General features: G+C 43.4%; 2 protein-coding genes across 2 annotated transcripts in view; both read right to left on the bottom strand.

Annotated features, from left to right (window-relative positions):
- Nucleotides 1-19,457, bottom strand: part of LOC129650941 (histone-arginine methyltransferase CARM1-like) — a 124,566-nt gene that overhangs the window by 10,352 nt on the left and 94,757 nt on the right. The window contains 5 exon segments of the mRNA XM_055579708.1: nucleotides 2,224-2,360; nucleotides 4,421-4,458; nucleotides 4,461-4,501; nucleotides 7,485-7,570; nucleotides 8,832-8,905. Of these exon segments, the coding sequence (XP_055435683.1) occupies nucleotides 2,224-2,360; nucleotides 4,421-4,458; nucleotides 4,461-4,501; nucleotides 7,485-7,570; nucleotides 8,832-8,905 (376 nt within the window).
- Nucleotides 1-19,457, bottom strand: part of PUM3 (pumilio RNA binding family member 3) — a 141,912-nt gene that overhangs the window by 108,214 nt on the left and 14,241 nt on the right. The gene's annotated exons all lie outside the window — the stretch shown is intronic.

Raw genomic sequence — 19,457 nt, 5'->3', positions numbered from 1 at the left:
CTATTTCCAGAGAGGACTTAAAGTTTTAAACTAGTTCAAAATCACTCTTAAAGAGGGGAGGAGCTGAGCATGTTAGCCTGAGGACAGGGAGACTAGGAGAATATTTTCTAAGACTCTCCTAATACTTGAACAACGGCCACTTGGAGATTGGAACAGACCTATTTCTTTTGAATTCAGAAGCACAACTAAGATTAATGAGTTGAATATACAGGAAGTAGATAAAGGATCCATATCAAGAGTGATTTTTTAATAATTTAGAGATGTCTAAAGTAAAAGAAAGTAGTGAATAGCCCATGACTATATGAAAAGTTACTTAACTTTATTAGTGATTAAGGGCTTCCCTGGTGGCTCAGATAGTAAAGAATGTGCCCGCAATGCAGGAGACCCAGGTTCGATCCCTGGGTCAGAAGATCCCCTGGAGAAGGAAATGGCAACCCACACCAGTATTCTTGCCTGGAGAATTCCATGAACACAGAAGTCTGGTGTGCTACAGTCTATGGAATCTCAAAGAGTTGGACACGACTGAGCTACTAACACTATTACTGACTGCTGCTGCTGCTGCTAAGTCGCTTCAGTCGTGTCCGACTCTGTGCCACCCCATAGACGGCAGCCCACCAGGCTCCCCCGTCCCTGGGATTCTCCAGGCAAGAACACTGGAGTGGGTTGCCATTGCCTTCTCCAATGCATGAAAGTGAAAAGTGAAAGTGAAGTTGCTTAGTCGTGTCCGACTCTTTGCGACCCCATGGACTACAGCCCACCAGGCTCCTCCGTCCATGGGATTTTCCAGGCAAGAGTCCTGCAGTGGGATGCCATTGCCTTCTCCAACACTATTAGTGACTAGAGAACTATAAATCAACTATAACCAGATGCAACTTTAAACACTTATTTTAGAGTCTATTAGCTTTGTAAAAGCATAGAGACTGGTAACATCCAGTCTTAGGAAAAATATGGAGAAAAGAGCCTGCTTACCTATGGCTGGTATGAGTGTAAATTGGTGCTGCCACTGAAAAAGTTAGAATCTAGCAGACTGTAACATGTATGTACCCTCTGATCCAGCAATTCTATTTTTAAGCATCTCACTTAGAAATATTCACGTCACTGTGCAAGTTCTATGTTCAAGTGTACTTAGTGTAAAACTTTTTGCAATGGCAAAAAAAAAAAAATAATAATTGGAAGAAATCTAAATGTCAGTGGATCAGGGATTTTTTAAAAGACATGATGGTATATCCATGTCCTTGACTGTCATTCACCCACGAAAAGAACAAAGCATATCTATCTGTACAGATTTAGGACTTACTACTAAGAGAAAATGTTAGTTGTAGACTGTTAGTATAACCCTCATATAAAACAATAGCAACTCCACAATGATATTATTTGTTGGTCCATGCACAGAAAATCACTTGAAAGGATATGGACCAAGCAAGCATATCTAAGGAATGGGGTGAGGGGTGGATGTATGGCTTGACCCTAGACACTTTTGAAGTTTTCAATTTATATGTGAGCATGTTTAGGTTTTATAATAAAATAAAGACTTTAAAAATGGAAAAGCACAGGCCCAAGGAAGCGGGATATGGGAAGAGGTAGGGAGGGAAGAAAGTTGGGTGAAATGCCCTCTGAATACCCTCAATATCCTGAGATATAATATTCAAGTGTCCTTGAACCACACTCCTCTAGGCCCTTCTCTGCTAACTCACACAGGAGAAGCTCCCACAAGATGAACGAAAACAGAGCATTCTAAAAATGAGCCAAGTTGAAGTAATCACAGCTGAGACCTCGTGCGTCCATGGGGAGCAGTGTCCTGCCTGACACACCTCATGTGCCTGCAGTATTCTCCCCGCTGCGGTACAGATGGACTTCCTGGCACTAAATTTGGGGATGTTTGGCCAGACAGATGCAAGTAAAGCCAGGAAGCTGCCGTGGGCTTTAGAGCATTGAGAGCTCAAGCTTTTGCCAGTGTCCCCACAAGTTGATGGGTTTCCTTCCTGGCTGCGCAGTCAGGAGTGGAACACTGCCTTTGACTTATCCTAAGCTCCCTTTCCTGGCTGTGATCAGTGCAAGGCGATGTGTGCCCTGTAGGCTTTGAAGCCGGGGGCACCTTTGCAAGCTCAGCCAGGCCTTGGTAAAGCCTGTTGGCCACTTCCAGTCCTGGGGTCTTGGGGGCCCACTGGCTTCCCACAGGCCCAGTAATCAGAGGCAGGATTGAGTCCATACTCTCTTGCTTACTGCTTACTGGTGACAAACAGCACTCTCCCTGAGAGGGTCTCTCCTTCCGTGGCCAAGAGAGGAGTCTGAAGAAGACACCGCACCTGATGCCAGTGAGTCAGAGGCTCAGTGGGGCTGTTGACAGTCAAACCGTTACCCTGTGGGGCAAGGAAAGAGTTAAAAGCCAATTAGGCTTCAGGCCCAGAACTGGGGACTAGTAGTTCACTGTTTGGAGAAGGAAACGGCACCCACTCCCTTGTCCTTGCCTGGAGAGTCCCAGGGACGGGGAGCCTGCTGGGCTGCCGCCCATGGGGTCGCACAGAGTTGGACACGACTGCAGCGACTTAGCAGCAGCAGCAGTTCACTGTTTATTGACTCATGGAACACTTTTAAAATACAGATAGCTCAATTTATTGAGCAGTTACTATGTGCTGAATATTGTCCCAGGACTGTTAGGTATATTAGCCCTTTAAATCTATACAGCAACCTTATGGAGTTAGGCCAGGCTTCAAATCCAGGGACTTGGTCACTCTAAATCTATATGGCTGTATCAAAGTTCATTAGAAGCCCAATAATAACAAAGTTTGGGGAACTGACTTCTTGGAAAAGTCTGGCAGGGTGGAAAGTCTGGAGTGTGGCCTTTTACTGTCTGATGCCAACCCGTTCAGGGGTCCTGATGGGCTTCTGGAAGCAAGAAAATCTACTGGGGCAGATGGCCTCTACTATCTTTCCAGCCCCAACGTGTGTGTCTGTGTGTGTCTATGCGTGTGTGCATGTGTCTATGTGCCTATATGTGTGTGTGTGTATCTGTATGTGTCTGTGTGTGTCAGTGTGTCTATGTGTGTGTCTGTGTAAGTTGAAGGAGGACATCCTGCTGATACTCTGAATGCAAGGTCACCTGTCCTGGGATTTGGCAGGGGTCGCAGGCTGGCAGGGAATCAGGCACACACTCAGCATGGAGTACATCCCTAGAGGGGACATTCTGAATTGAAGATTTGGGAAGGAAACTTTATATAGTCTAAATGCTAAGTAAAATGAACCATTTGATATAAATGTATTATATCAAAATACATACTCAGTTATATTATGAGGTAGAATGCAAATGTAGAAGCTTTTTAAAATAAAGCCTTTAACTTCAAAGAAATTTCCCCCATGAAGCAGGCCGCTGCAAGCTTATCTCCCTCACCCTTGCAGGAACAAATTCATTTACTTGGGATGTGAGTGTGGGGAAGTCTGAGAAATAGATGCACAGATTCCTTGAACACGCATGCTGTGTGGGATAGGAATCGCTCACAGATAGTGTGCCTTCTCTCTGATTGTCAGTCCAGACAAGGCTTCTGGGGATCCCCTCCTCCTGAGCCCCACAAGCCCCCTGAGCTGTATCACAGGCCCACGGGCACTTCTTTCTCAGCAGGTGCCATGGGGAGCCTGGATGCTTTCATAAGAAGGGGAGGAGGGTGTACTGTCAGTTTGCCTTCTGCCAGGTCCCATGAGTCAGATCAACCCTCACTGCTGGTGGGACACATGGAGAAGTGTGGGAAGAGAGCAGAGACTGGGGGCTTGTGGAGTGGCACAGCCCTTAAGAGAACACCAAACACGGACAGTCAGCTTGTAGGTGGTCCTTCCCCTCCTCCCCCCACAACTTTCAAGCCTTTCCAGTAGGAGAGAAAGGGGTGCACCGAGCGGGAAGTGACCAATGCTGCAATTAGCATTGTTAGCACCTGCCTGCCGGATCATTAAAAAAGGATTCTAGATTGTGGAACCGAAAGCTGTAACCTACATGGGGAAAATCCATTGAGGTATGACTCAGACACAAGAGGTTCTACAACCAGGGATGATGGAAACGAAGACAGGGGCTTGCTCATCAACCCCTCCTTCCTCACCAACACCCATCTATTTTGGAAAAGAACAAGTTGGCTGACAAAGCACAGACCTTACCTCACCCCTCCAAATCTTAACCCAACTGGCTTAAGAGATTTTATTACAGATTTTATTTTATCCAGAGTTGATATGGCTACCACAGAAAACTGTCTTATCTTTATTTCACTCTAAAAACTAAAAGTAACATTAACATCAGTGTTTATTTTCTGGAAACCTGGAGAAAACAAATACTACTGTTTGAACCTAGTTTTTTAAAGCGTTAAAGTTAAGATGACAAATAGTAGAGGATAACGTGGAACAGCACAGACGAAGAAGGGGAATGATACCTACTGAGAGCCAACAAAGGCCATGTCAACCAGAAGGCCAGGCCATGACGAGGCCAGACTGCACCATCTGAAATACACAGGGAATTCCTACTCTGCAAGGAAATAAAAAAGAGAAAGAACAAAGAAACACTTGGAATTATTTTTCTGTTGACACATACTGGATACATTTGTGAGATCGCTGGGAACATTCACAGAACATTTTCTTTCTCTCTGAAGCATTCTCGCTTTGGCAGCAAGACTCTCTCAGTGGGTGATTAATGCTTGGGTAAGGCTGCACATTTGAGAATGTTGCTTCTTGATGAAACTCTGCAAGGGCCAGCCCACTGTGCTGCAGTGATCCAGAACTCCACAGGGAGAGTACAGCATTCGGAATGGGGTTTGACTACTGAACAGGAGGATGACTCAGGACACAGGCGATAACCATCCTTCCAGAAGCCAAAACGTGGGCTGTGGCACCTCCCCTAGGCAGCTGTTCAGAAGGGAAAGGCTATTCAGATGCTTAAAGGATGAAATGGACCACAAGGGTGAAGATGAAGCTCCGAAGGTCTCTGTCACAGTTCATTTCTTTTTCACGGAGGCAATATAACTTCTCACCACGCTACTGCAAAACTCGTGCAGAAGTGGCCATGGCTGATGTCAAATGTAGAGTAAGTAGGAATAGAAAGAATGTTGAAAAAGACATAACAAAATATAGAAGCTGGACCTGTTTTAGCCATGGAGCTTTGGAAAGTCATTTAAATTCTCTGAGCCTCAGTTTCCTCTTTTGTTGCATGCTTGTGCTCAGTCATGTCTGACTCTGTGATGCCATGGACTACAGCACAGGTTCCTCTGTCCATGGGAATAGCCCCGCAAGAATACTGGAGTGGGTTACCATTTCCTACCCCAGGGGATCTTCCCGACCCAAGGATCCAATCTGCATCTCCTGCATTGGCAGGCAGATTCTTTTACCATTAAGCTACCTGGAAAGCTCATTCTGAGCGCCGAAATCTCTCTTCCCTCTCAAGGTTCTTGTGTAGGTCAAGTGGGGAAAAATGTTTATGAAAGTGCTTTGTAAACTTGAAAGTATTTCACAATTAAAAGATGATATTATTGGTCCATTGCTGGAGCTGTACTGCTCCAACGAGACACATTTTAGTGAATGCTGTAGAGACTGACAAAGGAAAATCTTATTTTTAAGATTATTTGTATTTATGGTACCACCAAAGGCCTAACTTCTTCCATTCTGCAGTAGTCAGAACATTTCTCGAGTTTTCCATATTTGTCACACTGAATTTGTTGGTATTGCATTACAATTATTTCATCCCCTAAATGGACCATGAGCTTCTCAAGGAGAAACTTAAGTGGCTTAATGTACCTTTGCAGGCACCAGTACAGCACCTGGCACAAAGAACTGCAATCAACCTTCACTGAATCTGCACAAATGACATCTCAGAAAAGCCAACATAGATACACTTTTCAAAAAATACCCTAAGGGGGCAGACAAGAGCGGCAAATAAAGCCATGGAAGTCAATTTTGTCTGGATCTTGATAGTTATTGGACTTCTCTGGTGGCTCAGCAGTAAAGAATACACCTGCAATGCAGGAGATATGGGTTCAATCCCTGGGTCTGGCAGATCCCCTGGAGAAGGAAACGGCAACCCATTCCAGTATTCTTGCCATGGACAGAGGAGCTTTGTGGCATACAGTCTATGGGGTGGCAAGAGTCAGCCATGACTTAGTGAGTGAGCACACACATGATAGTTATTAGAGTTGTTCCCAAATGCCTATTCTCTTGCTCTGAGCACACAGTAGGACTGCATTCATCCACCCTCCTGTGCTCAGGTACTGCCCTGTGATTTGCTTTGACCAATTAAATGTGAAGTGAGTGGTGTCACTTCCCAGCAGAAGCTTTACTGCTAGTACACGCTTTGCCATGCTCTTTTTCCTAGGTAATCAGTATCGTTCCTTGTTCCAGATAGGGGCTGTGGCACCAGCCTGATAGCTGGGGTGGGTGATGCTGCATGGAGCTAAAGCTGGTGCACAAAGAATAAACAGTGTGGGAGAGAAAGGTCCCTGTGTTATCATAAGCTGCTGAAGATTGGTTTTGTTACTGCAGCATGCTCTAGCCTATCCTTACTGATACAGCATCCTCTGTCCATCATGATCTCAAGACAGATGATGGTCTGAGTTAACTAGCTGTACCTTCTGAAGTCTGTTTGACTCATGCTTCTTTAGTCATCCTGGCAAATTATAACCTGGCCTTATATTTATTAATTTTAAATTAATTTTTAAATTAAAGTTATTATCCAGGAAAAAAAAGGTCAATCTTCTCAGGCAGAAAAGGGTAAAACTCTAATGAAAGGTCATTCAAAGGGGATTCATATTACCATCTGAGAAATGAGTCTTCATTTCAGAGTCTCTTCAAGTGAAAAATAAGAGGACAAAAACTAACATTTACCGAGGGCCTTCTTGGAAAATGAGGCAGAGCCTGTAAAATTTTTAGCATGTTACCTAGTATGAAGTAAGCACTCAAAAAATTGTAGCTCTTCTTCCTGTCATTAGTGTGGATACTCGCCTGGGTGAACGTTTAAAAAGTCCAGACACTGGGCTTCTGAAAGGTTCAACCCTAGCTTCAACACACATATTAATTCTGTGCATTTTACATAATTTTGTATATGCAACTTACTGTTCCATTCTGCTTGATATGTGTCATTAGTTAAGTGGGGACAAAAACAGTACCATCTGCATAGGGTTGCTGTGAGGATTAAATGAGTCATTATATATACATACAAAAATATATACACATACATATATGTGTGTGTGTATGTGTGTGTGTGTGTATGGCTCAGAACAGTGTATATAAGCATAAGCTACTATTCAATGTTTCTCATTCAATTCCTAAAGCAATCCTAAGAAGGAGGCATCATTATCCTCATTTTTCAATAAATGAAACTAGTATTAACAGACCCTCCCTGTGGGTGACTCATACCTGAAGTCTCTCCCCTGTGTGAGCTGTGAGTCTCTGCCCTGAAGCTTAGGGAATGAGATAGGTAGAGGAGATTCTAAAAATCAAGAGCAGCATCGATCTGTACCAACCTGTGGAGAGCTGCCTCTTGCGCATCCATAAAGTTTACTGTGTGCTTGACTGTCTGAGCCATCAAAATCCTAATGTCAAATGTGTCCTTAGGGAAAAAAACCAAAGATGATATCTTTTTTCAGGATAAACTGAAGTCAAGCAAGATTGCTGTCTAGCTTTCCTCCTGAAATCTTAAGTCAGCAAGAGTGAGGGTTTAGAGGGCATGAGCTTAATGAGAATAGTATTAACAATAAAAGCTCACATTTATTTAGTGCTTACTATACGCCAAGCACTAAGTGCTCTGTACTTTACTAAGTTCTTTACTAGGTCCTATCTTTTAATCCTCACCAATGTCTCAGGAATAGGCGTTTGGTGTTTTTTGGACCCTCTATATTTACCTCCTCTCCACACTCCAAGAAGTTTCACAGCAAGTTGGTCTACCCTCAGCTCCACGTAGAAGCTGCAGCTCAGGTACCTGACGTCAGAAAAGCCAATCAGAGCATCACTTTTCCCCTGAAGACAGGAACTGATTCACAGATGGAGGCATAAGCCAAAGTATGACAAACAGGCTCTATCTAAACTAATTCTGGGGCTTTTGCCTAAGTTATTAGGAAAAGGCAGGTTCTCCTGTGGGACTTAGTTACAAGGATCTGAAGTTGTAGCTTCTGATGCTACCTTGTTACTCTAAGGATAGACCCTGTCTGGCAACAGAGTAAAATCACAGGAAATGGAGATAAGTGGTAAGAGTAGAAAAACCAGACCCTTGTGACAATGCCTGAACTTGTGCAACAGGTCCCTGAAGCAAGTTCTGTCTCCAGGCTTTGCAGTATTGGAGAACCAATAATTTCATTCTAGTTTAAGCCAGTGTGAGTCAGGTTTCCTCCCACTAAAAACTGAAAGAGTTTCAGATAATGCAAACTTCGGTTGTCTAAGGTTACAGCTAGATGGGATCACAACTGAAACCCACATCTGTCTGACAACAAAACTCCTGCTCCCAGCTATTTATTATCCAGAGCTTCCCCTTCTATTATGTGTTTGGTCACTAGAATCAATGAGAGGATATGAATTATTGAACAAGTATGAGGGCTGAGTGTGTGCATGTGGTGAGTCAGGATACTTGGAGAGTTAAAAGTTACTTATCAAAATGCAGTCAGAAAATCTCCTTGCTTTCAACAGTATCATTCTCTGAGAATTTTCCTAACTGATCAGGAGATCAGAGGTGGAAAACTTGAAACAGCATTCCAAGGAGCTTTTTCTTGGCTTCTGCGATAGCTTAGCATAGAGCCTGGCAGCACAGCTTGTCCCAGGTGCATGAGTGAGTAAGTGGATGAATCAGTAGATAAACACGGGAAGAGGAGCCCTCTTACCACTATTGGCTGTCTGAAGTATTCCTCCACTGCGGCACCCCGGGGACTGGACAGGTTGACTCCGAAGAATTTTCCTAACTGATTGCTGGTACCTGAAATAGATGGCAGAAAGCAATACCATGCATCTTGTCATGCTTCCCCAAGCCCCACTGAACTATAATGCTCTGCATGGCTACCTTATGGGTCCTCAGCCCTGGGGCAAGTATGAAAACGTGTGAAGGGCAAGAGGTTGATGGGGGACAAAGAAGAAACTCTCTCTAAAGACTCCACACTTGGGGTGGCGAGAAAAGCAATGAGGTAATTAAGGTGGAGGAAATTACTTGTGGGGAGAATGCTGACAAGAGTATTTAGAGGCTGAAAGGCCTTTGGGTCCCTACCCTTGACCTCACGCTACAAGGTGGCTGCCTGTTCCAGGACACATCTTTCATGTCCTGAAATACAATTCCTTGGCCTTCTCATTATCTCAACCCAGAGCACAACTGGAGACCTCCAAAGTCTCTTGATACTCCCAGCGTTTACAGAAATAGGCTTCCTTTTCCTGTTCTTCCATAGCCACTCATGCACCTTGATGGCATTTGCCATGGTTCCCCACCTAGTCTAGTGGGGAACTGGAGCCCACTCATCACTGTCCATTGGGCACATTTCTTCTCAATTCTGGGGTCAGGGTCATCAGGACCACAGCAATGGGCACGTTCTACAAATGATCCTTCCCTCCCCTCAGTGAGCCAGATGTGGAGCAAATGCTCCAGCACATGCCTGGGGTGGGAACACAGCAAGAACTCCCTGCTGGCTTGGCTAAAGGTCTTGGCTTTTAGCGAAGAGATCTGGGGTGTACATTAGCATTGCATTAGTTGCTCGGTCATGTCTGATTCTTTGCAACCCCATGGACTGTAGCCCTCCAGGCTAGTCTGTTTCATGGAATTCCCCAGGCAAGAATACTGGAGTGGGTTGCAATTTCCTTCTCCAGGGGATCTTTCTGACCCAGGGAACAAACCCAGGTCTCCTGCACTGCAGGCGATGCTTTACCATCTGAGCTTCTAGGGAAGCTGGTTTTAGCCTCTGAGCTACTAGGAGTGTAGATTAAGAGTGGCTTTACTCAAATTCTTCCACTGCCTGGCTGTGTGCCTTGGGTGAGTTATGTGAACTCTGTGCTTCAGTTTCCTTATTTCTAAAATGGGGCTAATTATAAACTCATTTTGTAGGGTTACAGTAAGGGTTAAATGAGTTAATACAAGTAAAGCAATTTAAACAGGGCTTAGCATTTTGTTCCTACTATATAAGTGCTGGCTATTTAGAGGTATTTATTCTCTGAACTTCACCTTCTGAGATCCCACAGGGGACTAAGGCAGTGGTTCCCAGTTGGACTATACCATGGGATTACTTGGAAAGTTAATTAAAAATTCAAATTCCCAGGCACAACTGCAATGATAAGGCTGAGGGACCTTATCACTGGAGATGGAAGGCCTTTGAGATGAGAAAAAGGTTTCCCTGCTAAGGCTGTGTGTGCCTGTACTGTACAGCCCATGAATCAGATGGGAATTCAGTTCATTAGTTTCTATTCCTCCCCAACCCAATGCCTGCTGACCTGCAGGGAAGAGAAACAAAAAAAAAAGAACAAACAAAAAATGTGACTACAGTTAGGTTTTAGCCAAAGGAAGGCTCTGAATCAGGAGACAATGCCTCAGATGCCCTGTGGGAGGCAGGAAGGCTTAATACAGTTGAGTCAACAGCCAGTCCCAAACCTGCAGGTGAAGCGCCAGGCCTCCAAGCCTCTTTCAGACCATGAAAGTCTTGTACCATTTCTCACCATGAGCCATTGCTTGCTTTTCCTTCTTCCTAGAATATTCCTTCCCCTCCTTTGCCCCATTAGTTCCTACTCAATCTTTATGACTCAGCTCAAATATTTCCATTTGAAAATATAAAACCTAGTATTACAATTAAATATTCAAGTTTTACTCACTTAAAAGCAGAAGTTATTCTTTTTCTTTCAGTGTATATTTAACACTAAGCATGGGGCCTCGAACACTGTTAGCACATAAAAACATCTATGTACCTATCTTTGTATTTAACGAATGAATGGAGAACTGGGCACCTAAACGGCCCTGTGTGTGGGCCAGTGACAATAAGGACAATGTTGTGCTGTCATGTCTGACTCTCTGCGACCCTACAGACTATGGCCCACCAGGCTCCTCCTTCCATGAAATTCCCCAGGCAAGAACATTAGGGTTAGGGTTAGGGGTTAGGGGTAGGGCTAGGGTTAGTAGGGTTGCATTTCCTACTCCAGGGGATCTTCCCCACACAGGAATCAAGTTTGCTTCTCCTGCATCAGCAGGCAGATTCTTCACCATTGAGCCACCTGGAAACCCCAATGAGGACAATGGGGAAATGGAAAATCATTTACCAAAGTCTCTTCTGCTTCATCTCGTTCCTAACACTCTCTTCCATCATGGGCCAGAGACAGGCTGTCCATCAGTTTAGTTCAGTTCAGTCGCTCAGTCGTGTCCGACTCTTTGCGGCCCCATGAATTGCAGCACACCAGGCCTCCCTGTCCATCACCAACTCCCAAGTTCACTCAAACTCATGTCCATTGAGTCGGTGATGCCATCCAACCATCTCATCCTCTGTCATCCCCTTCTCCTCCTGCCCCCAATCCCTCCCAGCATCAGAGTCTTTTCCAATGAGTCAACTCTTCACATGAGGTGGCCAAAGTATTGGAGTTTCAGCTTTAGCATCAGTCCTTCCAAAAAACACCCAGGACTGATCTCCTTTAGAATGGACTGGATGGATCTCCTTGCAGTCCAAGGGACTCTCAAGAGTCTTCTCTAACACCACAGTTCAAAAGCATCAATTTTTCAGTGCTTAGCTTTCTTCACAGTGCAACTCTCACATCCACACATGACTACTGGAAAAACCACAGCATTGACTAGATGGACCTTTGTTGGCAAAGTAATGTCTCTGCTTTTCAATATGCTATCTAGGTTGGTCATAACTTTCCTTCCAAGGAGTAAGCATCTTTTAATTTCATGGCTGCAATCACCATGTGCAGTGATTTTGGAGCCCCAGAAAATAAAGTCTGCCAATTTTTCCTCTGTTTCCCCATCTATTTCCCATGAAGTGATGGGACCGGATGCCATGATCTTCGTTTTCTGTATTGTTGAGCTTTAAACCAACTTTTTCACTCTCCTCTTTCACTTTCATCAAGAGGCTTTTTAGATCCTCTTCACTTTCTGCCATAGGGTGGTGTCATCTGCATATCTGAGGTTATTGATATTTCTCCCAGTAGTCTTGATTCCAGCTTGTGTTTCTTCTAGCCCAGCATTTCTCATAATGTACTCTGCATATAAGTTAAAGAAGCAGGGTGACAGTATACAGCCTTGAAGTACTCCTTTACCAATTTGGAACCAGTCTGTTGTTCCACGTCCAGTTCTAACTGTTGCTTCCTGATCTGCATATAGGTTTCTCAAGAGGCAGGTCAGGTGGTCTGGTATTCCCAACTCTTTCAGAATTTTCCACAGTTTATTGTGATTCACACAAAGGTTTTGGCATAGTCAATAAAGCAGAAAGAGATGTTTTTCTGGAACTCTCTTGCTTTTCCCATGATTCAGCGGATGTTGGCAATTTGCTCTCTGGTTCCTCTGCCTTTTCTAAAACCAGCTTGAACATCTGGGAGTTCATGGTTCACGTATTGCTGAAGCCTGGTTTGGAGAATTTTGAGCATTACTTTACTAGCGTGTGAGATGAGTACAACTCTGCCATAGTTTGAGCATTCTTTGGCATTGCCTTGCTTTGGGATTGGAAAGAAAACTGACCTTTTCCAGTCCTGTGGCCACTGCTGAGTTTTCCAAATTTGCTGGCATATTGAGTGCAGCACTTTCACAGCATCATCTTTCAGGACTTGAAATAGCTCAACTGGAATTCCATCACCTCCACTAGCTTTGTTCGTAGTGATGCTTTCTAAGGCCCACTTGACTTCACATTCTAGGATGTCTGGCTCTAGGTGAGTGATCACACCATTGTGATTATCTTGGTCATGAAGATCTTTTTTTGTACAGTTTCTGTGTATTCTTGCCACCTCTTCTTAATATCTTCTGCTTCTCTTAGGTCTATACCATTTCTGTCCTTTATCAAGCCCATCTTTGCATGAAATATTCCCTTGGTATCTCTAATTTTCTTGAAGAGATTTCTAGTCTTTCCCATTCTGTTGTTTTCCTCTATTTCTTTGCATTGTTCACTGAAGAAGGCTTTCTTATCTCTCCTTGCTATTCTTTGGAACTCTGAATTCAGATGCTTATATCTTTCCTTTTCTCCTTTGCTTTTCGCTTCTCTTCTTTTCACAGCTATTTGTAAGGCCTTCCCAGACAGACATTTTGTTTTTTGCGTTTCTTTTCCATGGGGATGGTCTTGATCCCTGTCTCCTGTACAATGTCACGAACCTCAGTCCATAGTTCATCAGGAACTCTATCAGATCTAGTCCCTTAAATCTACTTCTCACTTCCACTGTATAATCATAAGGAATTTGATTTAGGTCATACCTGAATGGTCTAGTGGTTTTCCCTACTTTCTTCAATTTAAGTCTGAATTTGGCAATAAGGAGTTCATCGCCAAACTGCTGTATGTCACTTTATAAGTACACATAGTGGAAACAAGACTCCTGTCATCCTGGAAAATGTTTGGAAACAGAACACTGTAAATTTAAGCAATCTTTCTCAGTATTCAGAAAGAGAGTGAAAGTGTTCTTGTGGAAATAAGCCATTGTCACAAAAGTTTTTATAGTAGGGAAATAGGGAGAGGGAGGGAGGGCAAGTGAGGAGGGTGGTAAGAAGAAAAAGAGGACAGGGAAGGGAGAGGAGAGGAGGGTCAGAGAGAGTCATCCACGTTCCCAGAAAGCCCAGAAACACTCAACCTTGTCTGTCCTTGAGGAGCCCCTGGGAAACTGTTACAACATGCCACAGCCTGGACTGAACCCCCTAGGTGTGATTTATTGGATCTGGGGGTGTAGCCCTAGCACTTATTTGTTTCCAAAGCTCAACAGGTGATTCTAATGCATGTCCAGGGTTGAAGACTACTGAGCCAGAGGTTCTAGAATCCTGGCCACTGTAGGTGAAAGGGAAAACCGAGAAGGCAAAACCGCCCTCTGCCTGGCAGTGGCTGAGGCTGGGAACTGCTCTCAGTTCTCTGTGTACTAGTCTCTGTGTTCAACCTCAGCTGTGCCACTCGCTTTATGCCAATTAAAACCCAGCAGCCACGACCAGTGTGGTGCAAACGGGCACTGTTCCTGGGGCAGACGGAGAGTGGTGGGCAGAGAGCCCACTGCCTGGGTTTTTAAAATTTTTCTGGCTGGACCATATTTCCAATTCTTAGAAATCTCCAACCTCCTTCTGAAATGCATCAGAAGATAATTAAAGCAGATGGGAGCTGGCATCGTTCTGGATCTCCTAAGATACATTGTCGGGGATGGATCAGGAAACGAATCTGTTGACTTGGAAGCTGGAGATAATTTCCATTGTTTTTATCATATGTGGGTTCTATTTTCCAAGTTAGCTTATGGCCTCTTTTGAGTGCATACGGTAGAGTGTACACGCATTTTTTTTGTCCTGACTTCAAATTTCAAGTGTCCCCATCTCCTCTTCTCCACCATAATACACGCAACATCTTGAAAAGTCTTGCAGGTACAGTCCAGAAGGAAAACAACTTACACTGGCCATACCTAAACACAACCAGGATACAGAGAAAGAGGCCAGCTATTCACCATCATATCAGCCTCTCCAAGGTCTCCATACAGAGCTGAACCCAGAAAAGTATCCATGAGAATCTTTCCTCTGGAGTCTTTTTGGTTCTTGCCTCTCCTCTGACTTACCATGGTCCTTTGTCCTTTCCCCTCCTTCACATCTCTCCTCCTGTCACAGTGTCCTGGATCTGTATTTGAAGGATGGTGGTACAGCCCACCACCCCCCGCCAGCCAGGTTCTCTTGCAGAAGTTAACAGTGGTGGTTTCTCTAATGCACACATTCCTTTGTCTTGCTAATATGAACACATGTTCTCAAAGCATAACTGAGACATTTCCCTATAATGAAAATCTCTGAAACTAACACAACATTGTAAATCAACTATACTCTAATATTAAGAATCTTTGCTTCTTCCTTCTAGTCTGACCAAAAAAAAAATTCACTCTTCCCCATTAAAAACTTCCTTCCTTTAGAAAGGCAAAAAAAAAAAATAAATAAATAAAAAAAATAAAGAGAAGGGAGAAAAGTAAGGGAGGAAGGATAACCCTTTTCTGGTGTTTGACAATTAAGCAACTTTGGGGCATTTAGTGGAATATGTTCTACCAAAATTAACCACCAGTGACATGTTAACCCCGGTGAGCTACAGTCCATGGGGTTGCAAAGAGTTGGACACAACTGAGCAAGGACGCACAACCTGAGGAGAGACACATATAACCTGAAAAAACAGGAGACACAAGCAAGGATCCAAGAATGTCACCTAAGCCACACACAATGCCTAAGAGGGTGTGGTTAGAATGGCCTGCTGGAATGCCTGGTAGGAGAAAGATACATGTCTAGAAACATATTGTGTCTTTATTTCTTATCCATTCCTTTTATATAGTAGGACTTGAAGCTTGGTTTTTTCTGACAATTTTCTACATCAGTAGCATGTAGACATACCATTCTGTAAAGTGGTATATCTATAAAGATGCTCAGCTCATTATGTCTCTGGTTCTACTGGCTTAAACCCCAGCAAAGTAAAGTGGCTTATACTTTACATGTGTTGTATTTATATGCTTTTACATTTGTAAAAATAGGTTTTTTTAGTATAAAGCAGAAAGGGAAATGGATGCACAGGCTTTAAAAGAAACCAAGCTTCAGGCTGTCTCTGTCCTAAGAAGATAGGGAGAGCCAGGAATTCTGTAAAGGAATCCTTGGAGCATTGCTCGGTGTACCAACAGGAATCTAGACATTACTGGTTTGCATGAGAACAGGGCCCACAGAAACGGATCAGAAGAAACACTGCATCAGTCAGGACAACTATGGGGACACCTTTTGTTCTTTCTACCCAGCAAATAGTTTCCTCTTCTGGTTATAGCACCAGATTTTCTTCTGAAAGACACCTTGTCCTCACTCTCAGTTCTTGGGGTTTGGATGGTCTTGATTCTGCCCTCAGCAATAAAGTCTGCTATGTAGCTGAGTTGTAGCCAATCAGAGTATCTTAGCCAATCAGATTATCTTATCTCCTTGGCCTTGATGATGGACCCCAGGGTTAGGCATGCGACCCCAGGATAGTCAAGTGAAAGACTTTTGTTCAAACTGTTGTAACAGAGAAGTGGCCATGGAGCTCTGAGTCTATAAATCCAGATTTGTCAAAAACCACATTACTGCCATGAGGGAAGAGCCCTATCCAAGGATGGAGTTGAGCTGAGGGGTAGAAAGAGACCTGAACCCAGTGAGTGTCTGTGCCCTGGGATCCATTTGTGCCTGAGAAGCTGAATCTACTCTCGGGCTTTTAAGATACATTAGCCAAAAATATTCTTTTTCGATAAATCATTGTTTCATTCTTTCTTTTTTTGTTTTTGTCACTTAAAACTACAAGAGTCTTAACTAAATAGAAAACAGCTAATAAGAGTCTGTCATATGTGTCATGAATATAATTCTGATGAATCGTTTGCCTAATTCAGGGGAGTTCTAATTCTGTGAGTATGGAATTAAAGTGCTTTAGCTTAGAGTGTGTAGAACCAGACCCAGGGAAGATGAAGTAATGTCTGCTGAACTTGAACTCTGTCTGAAAATGGACAGCTCTGATGCCAGAAGATCCAGAAATTGAAACAGTGTATCCCTGACTATACAGATCTGGATTTGTACGGGCCCAGCAGCAGAGTATTATGGAAGAGCAATGGATTTGATACAGGTTACCAAAAAGATGAATACTGAGGTCTATGTCATGAGCAAAAGTCAGTGAGTTCAAGAGCTGCAGACATAAAAGGAGCAGCAGAGGACATATCAAGAAGAAATACTGGGTAGCTGAAAGAAGACTACAGTTCCAGGAATCACTGCAATATAAATGAAAGAGGAATAATGGTATATCAAAGTCCAAACACGGTTACATTGCTGGTGGCATTCCTGCCAAAGTTCTCTGTGATGCTTTGTGCATATTTTTGGCTTCCAGTTAAAATCTGGTTGTATCTCACGGTAATTTGAAATATTCTTCTTTGGTCCACATGGTACTTCTATGAACTAGTGACTATCTGGGCCAAATATATTTTTGGGAAAGACCAGAAGGCCTAAAACTCTAGCTTTATCAAAAGTATCTTTAGTAGAAATTTCAGTTTGGGGACAGGATTGGCCCACGAACAAACCCATCCAGTGCCTTCATGGTAGAATTGAGCAGCTTGTCCATTCAGTGGAATGGATTCCCTTCAAGATAATAGCAGCCATACCATGGTCAAGAAGGCATTCAGTAGAGTCAGAGTAGAGAGGTGCAAGAAAGGAGCTCTCACCATCTGTGGCAGGATTCTGCTTACATTTATCTTCCCTTGTCCTTTTGCAAGCACAGATTCCAACTTCTGTAAAGAACAACTGACTACAGGCCCTCCACCACTGGCCTTCCTGCCATCACTCTACCTGTTCTTTGTCAAGCATGATAAGTGCTCATCATCACTCAAAATACTCTGAAAAGGAAACTGGGAAATCTCTTTCGGTTCCTTAAGTGGTATACTATGACCTTTTATTTATTTATTTATGTATTTTATTTTTAAAATTTTATTTTATTTTTAAACTTTACAATATTGTAGTAGTTTTGCCAAACATCGAAATGAATCTGCCACAGGTATACCCGTGCTCCCCATCCTGAACCCTCCTCCCTCATCCCTCCCCATACCATCCCTCTGGGTCGTCCCAGTGCACCAGCCCCAAGCATCCAGTATCGTGCATCAAACCTGGACTGGCGACTCGTTTCATACATGATATTATACATGTTTCAATGCCATTCTCCCAAATCTCCCCACCCTCTCCCTCTCCCACAGAGTCCAAAAGACTGTTCTATACATCTGTGTCTCTTTTGCTGCCTCATACACAGGGTTATTGTTACCATCTTTCTAAATTCCATATATATGCGTTAGTATACTGTATTGGTGTTTTTCTTTCTGGCTTACTTCACTCTGTATAATAGGCTCCAGTTTCATCCACCTCATTAGAACTGATTCAAATGTATTCTTTTTAATGGCTGAGTAATACTCCATTGTGTATATGTACCATAGCTTGCTTATCCATTCATCTGCTGATGGACATCTAGGTTGCTTCCATGTCCTGGCTATTATAAACAGTGCTGCGATGAACAGTGGGGTACACGTGTCTCTTTCCCTTCTGGTTTCCTCAGTGTGCATGCCCAGCAGTGGGATTGCTGGATCATAAGGCAGTTCTATTTCCAGTTTTTTAAGGAATCTCCACACTGTTCTCCATAGTGGCTGTACTAGTTTGCATTCCCACCAACAGTGTAAGAGGGTTCCCTTTTATCCACACCCTCTCCAGCATTTATTGCTTGTAGACTTTTGGATCACAGCCATTCTGACTGGCATGAAATGGTACCTCATAGTGGTTTTGATTTGCATTTCTCTGATAATGAGTGATGTTGAGCATCTTTTCATGTGTTTGTTAGCCATCTGTATGTCTTCTTTGGAGAAATGTCTATTTAGTTCTTTGGCCCATTTTTTGATTGGGTCATTTATTTTTCTGGAGTTGAGCTGTAGGAGTTGCTTGTATATTTTTGAGATTAGTTGTTCGTCAGTTGCTTCGTTTGCTATTATTTTCTCCCATTCTGAAGGCTGCCTTTTTACCTTGCTAATAGTTTCCTTTGTTGTGCAGAAGCTTTTAAGTTTAATTAGGTCCCATTTGTTTATTTTTGCTTTTATTTCCAATATTCTGGGAGGTGGGTCATAGAGGATCCTGCTGTGATGTATGTCAGAAAGTGTTTTGCATATGTTCTCCTCTAGGAGTTTTATAGTTTCTGGTCTTACGTTGAGATCTTTAATCCATTTTGAGTTTATTTTTGTGTATGGTGTTAGAAAGTGTTCTAGTTTCATTGTTTTACAAGTGGTTGACCAGTTTTCCCAGCACCACTTGTTAAAGAGATTGTCTTTTCTCCATTGTATATTCTTGCCTCCTTTGTCAAAGATAAGGTGTCCATATGTGCGTGGATTTATCTCTGGGCTTTCTATTTTGTTCCATTGATCAATACTTCTGTCTTTGAAAGGTCAGCTCAGTTCCTCTGTCTTGCCTGCCTCTGGAGTCCTCAGCCAGGTGTTCTGGCCTCACTGTGTCAAGGTGTGGGTTCATCTGACTCTGTGTGAGCACGACCCAGCAGTGCCTCACCTCAGACCTGCACCATGAGCTCTCCCCTCCTGCTCTGAGGGCCGCTGCAGACTGGGGGGCATGAGGTGCCATGACCAGAACTTGGTGTCCCTGCACACACAACCAGAAGTTCAGACTACTAAATGCTAAGGAGTAAACAGCTGGCCAATGAAAATGTAAGAGCCAATGGATGAATCCACTTCTTTCCAATCCTCTATATAAACGGTCCTGACATGTATTTCATGTGACTTCCTGAAGATGGTCCTGAGGGATCCAGCAATCTCTC

This window comes from Bubalus kerabau, chromosome 4 (assembly GCF_029407905.1).
Source record: "Bubalus kerabau isolate K-KA32 ecotype Philippines breed swamp buffalo chromosome 4, PCC_UOA_SB_1v2, whole genome shotgun sequence".
Taxonomy (NCBI): Eukaryota; Metazoa; Chordata; class Mammalia; order Artiodactyla; family Bovidae; genus Bubalus; species Bubalus kerabau.
Note: the sequence above shows the minus strand (reverse complement) of the source record. Positions and strands in the feature narration are given on the sequence as shown.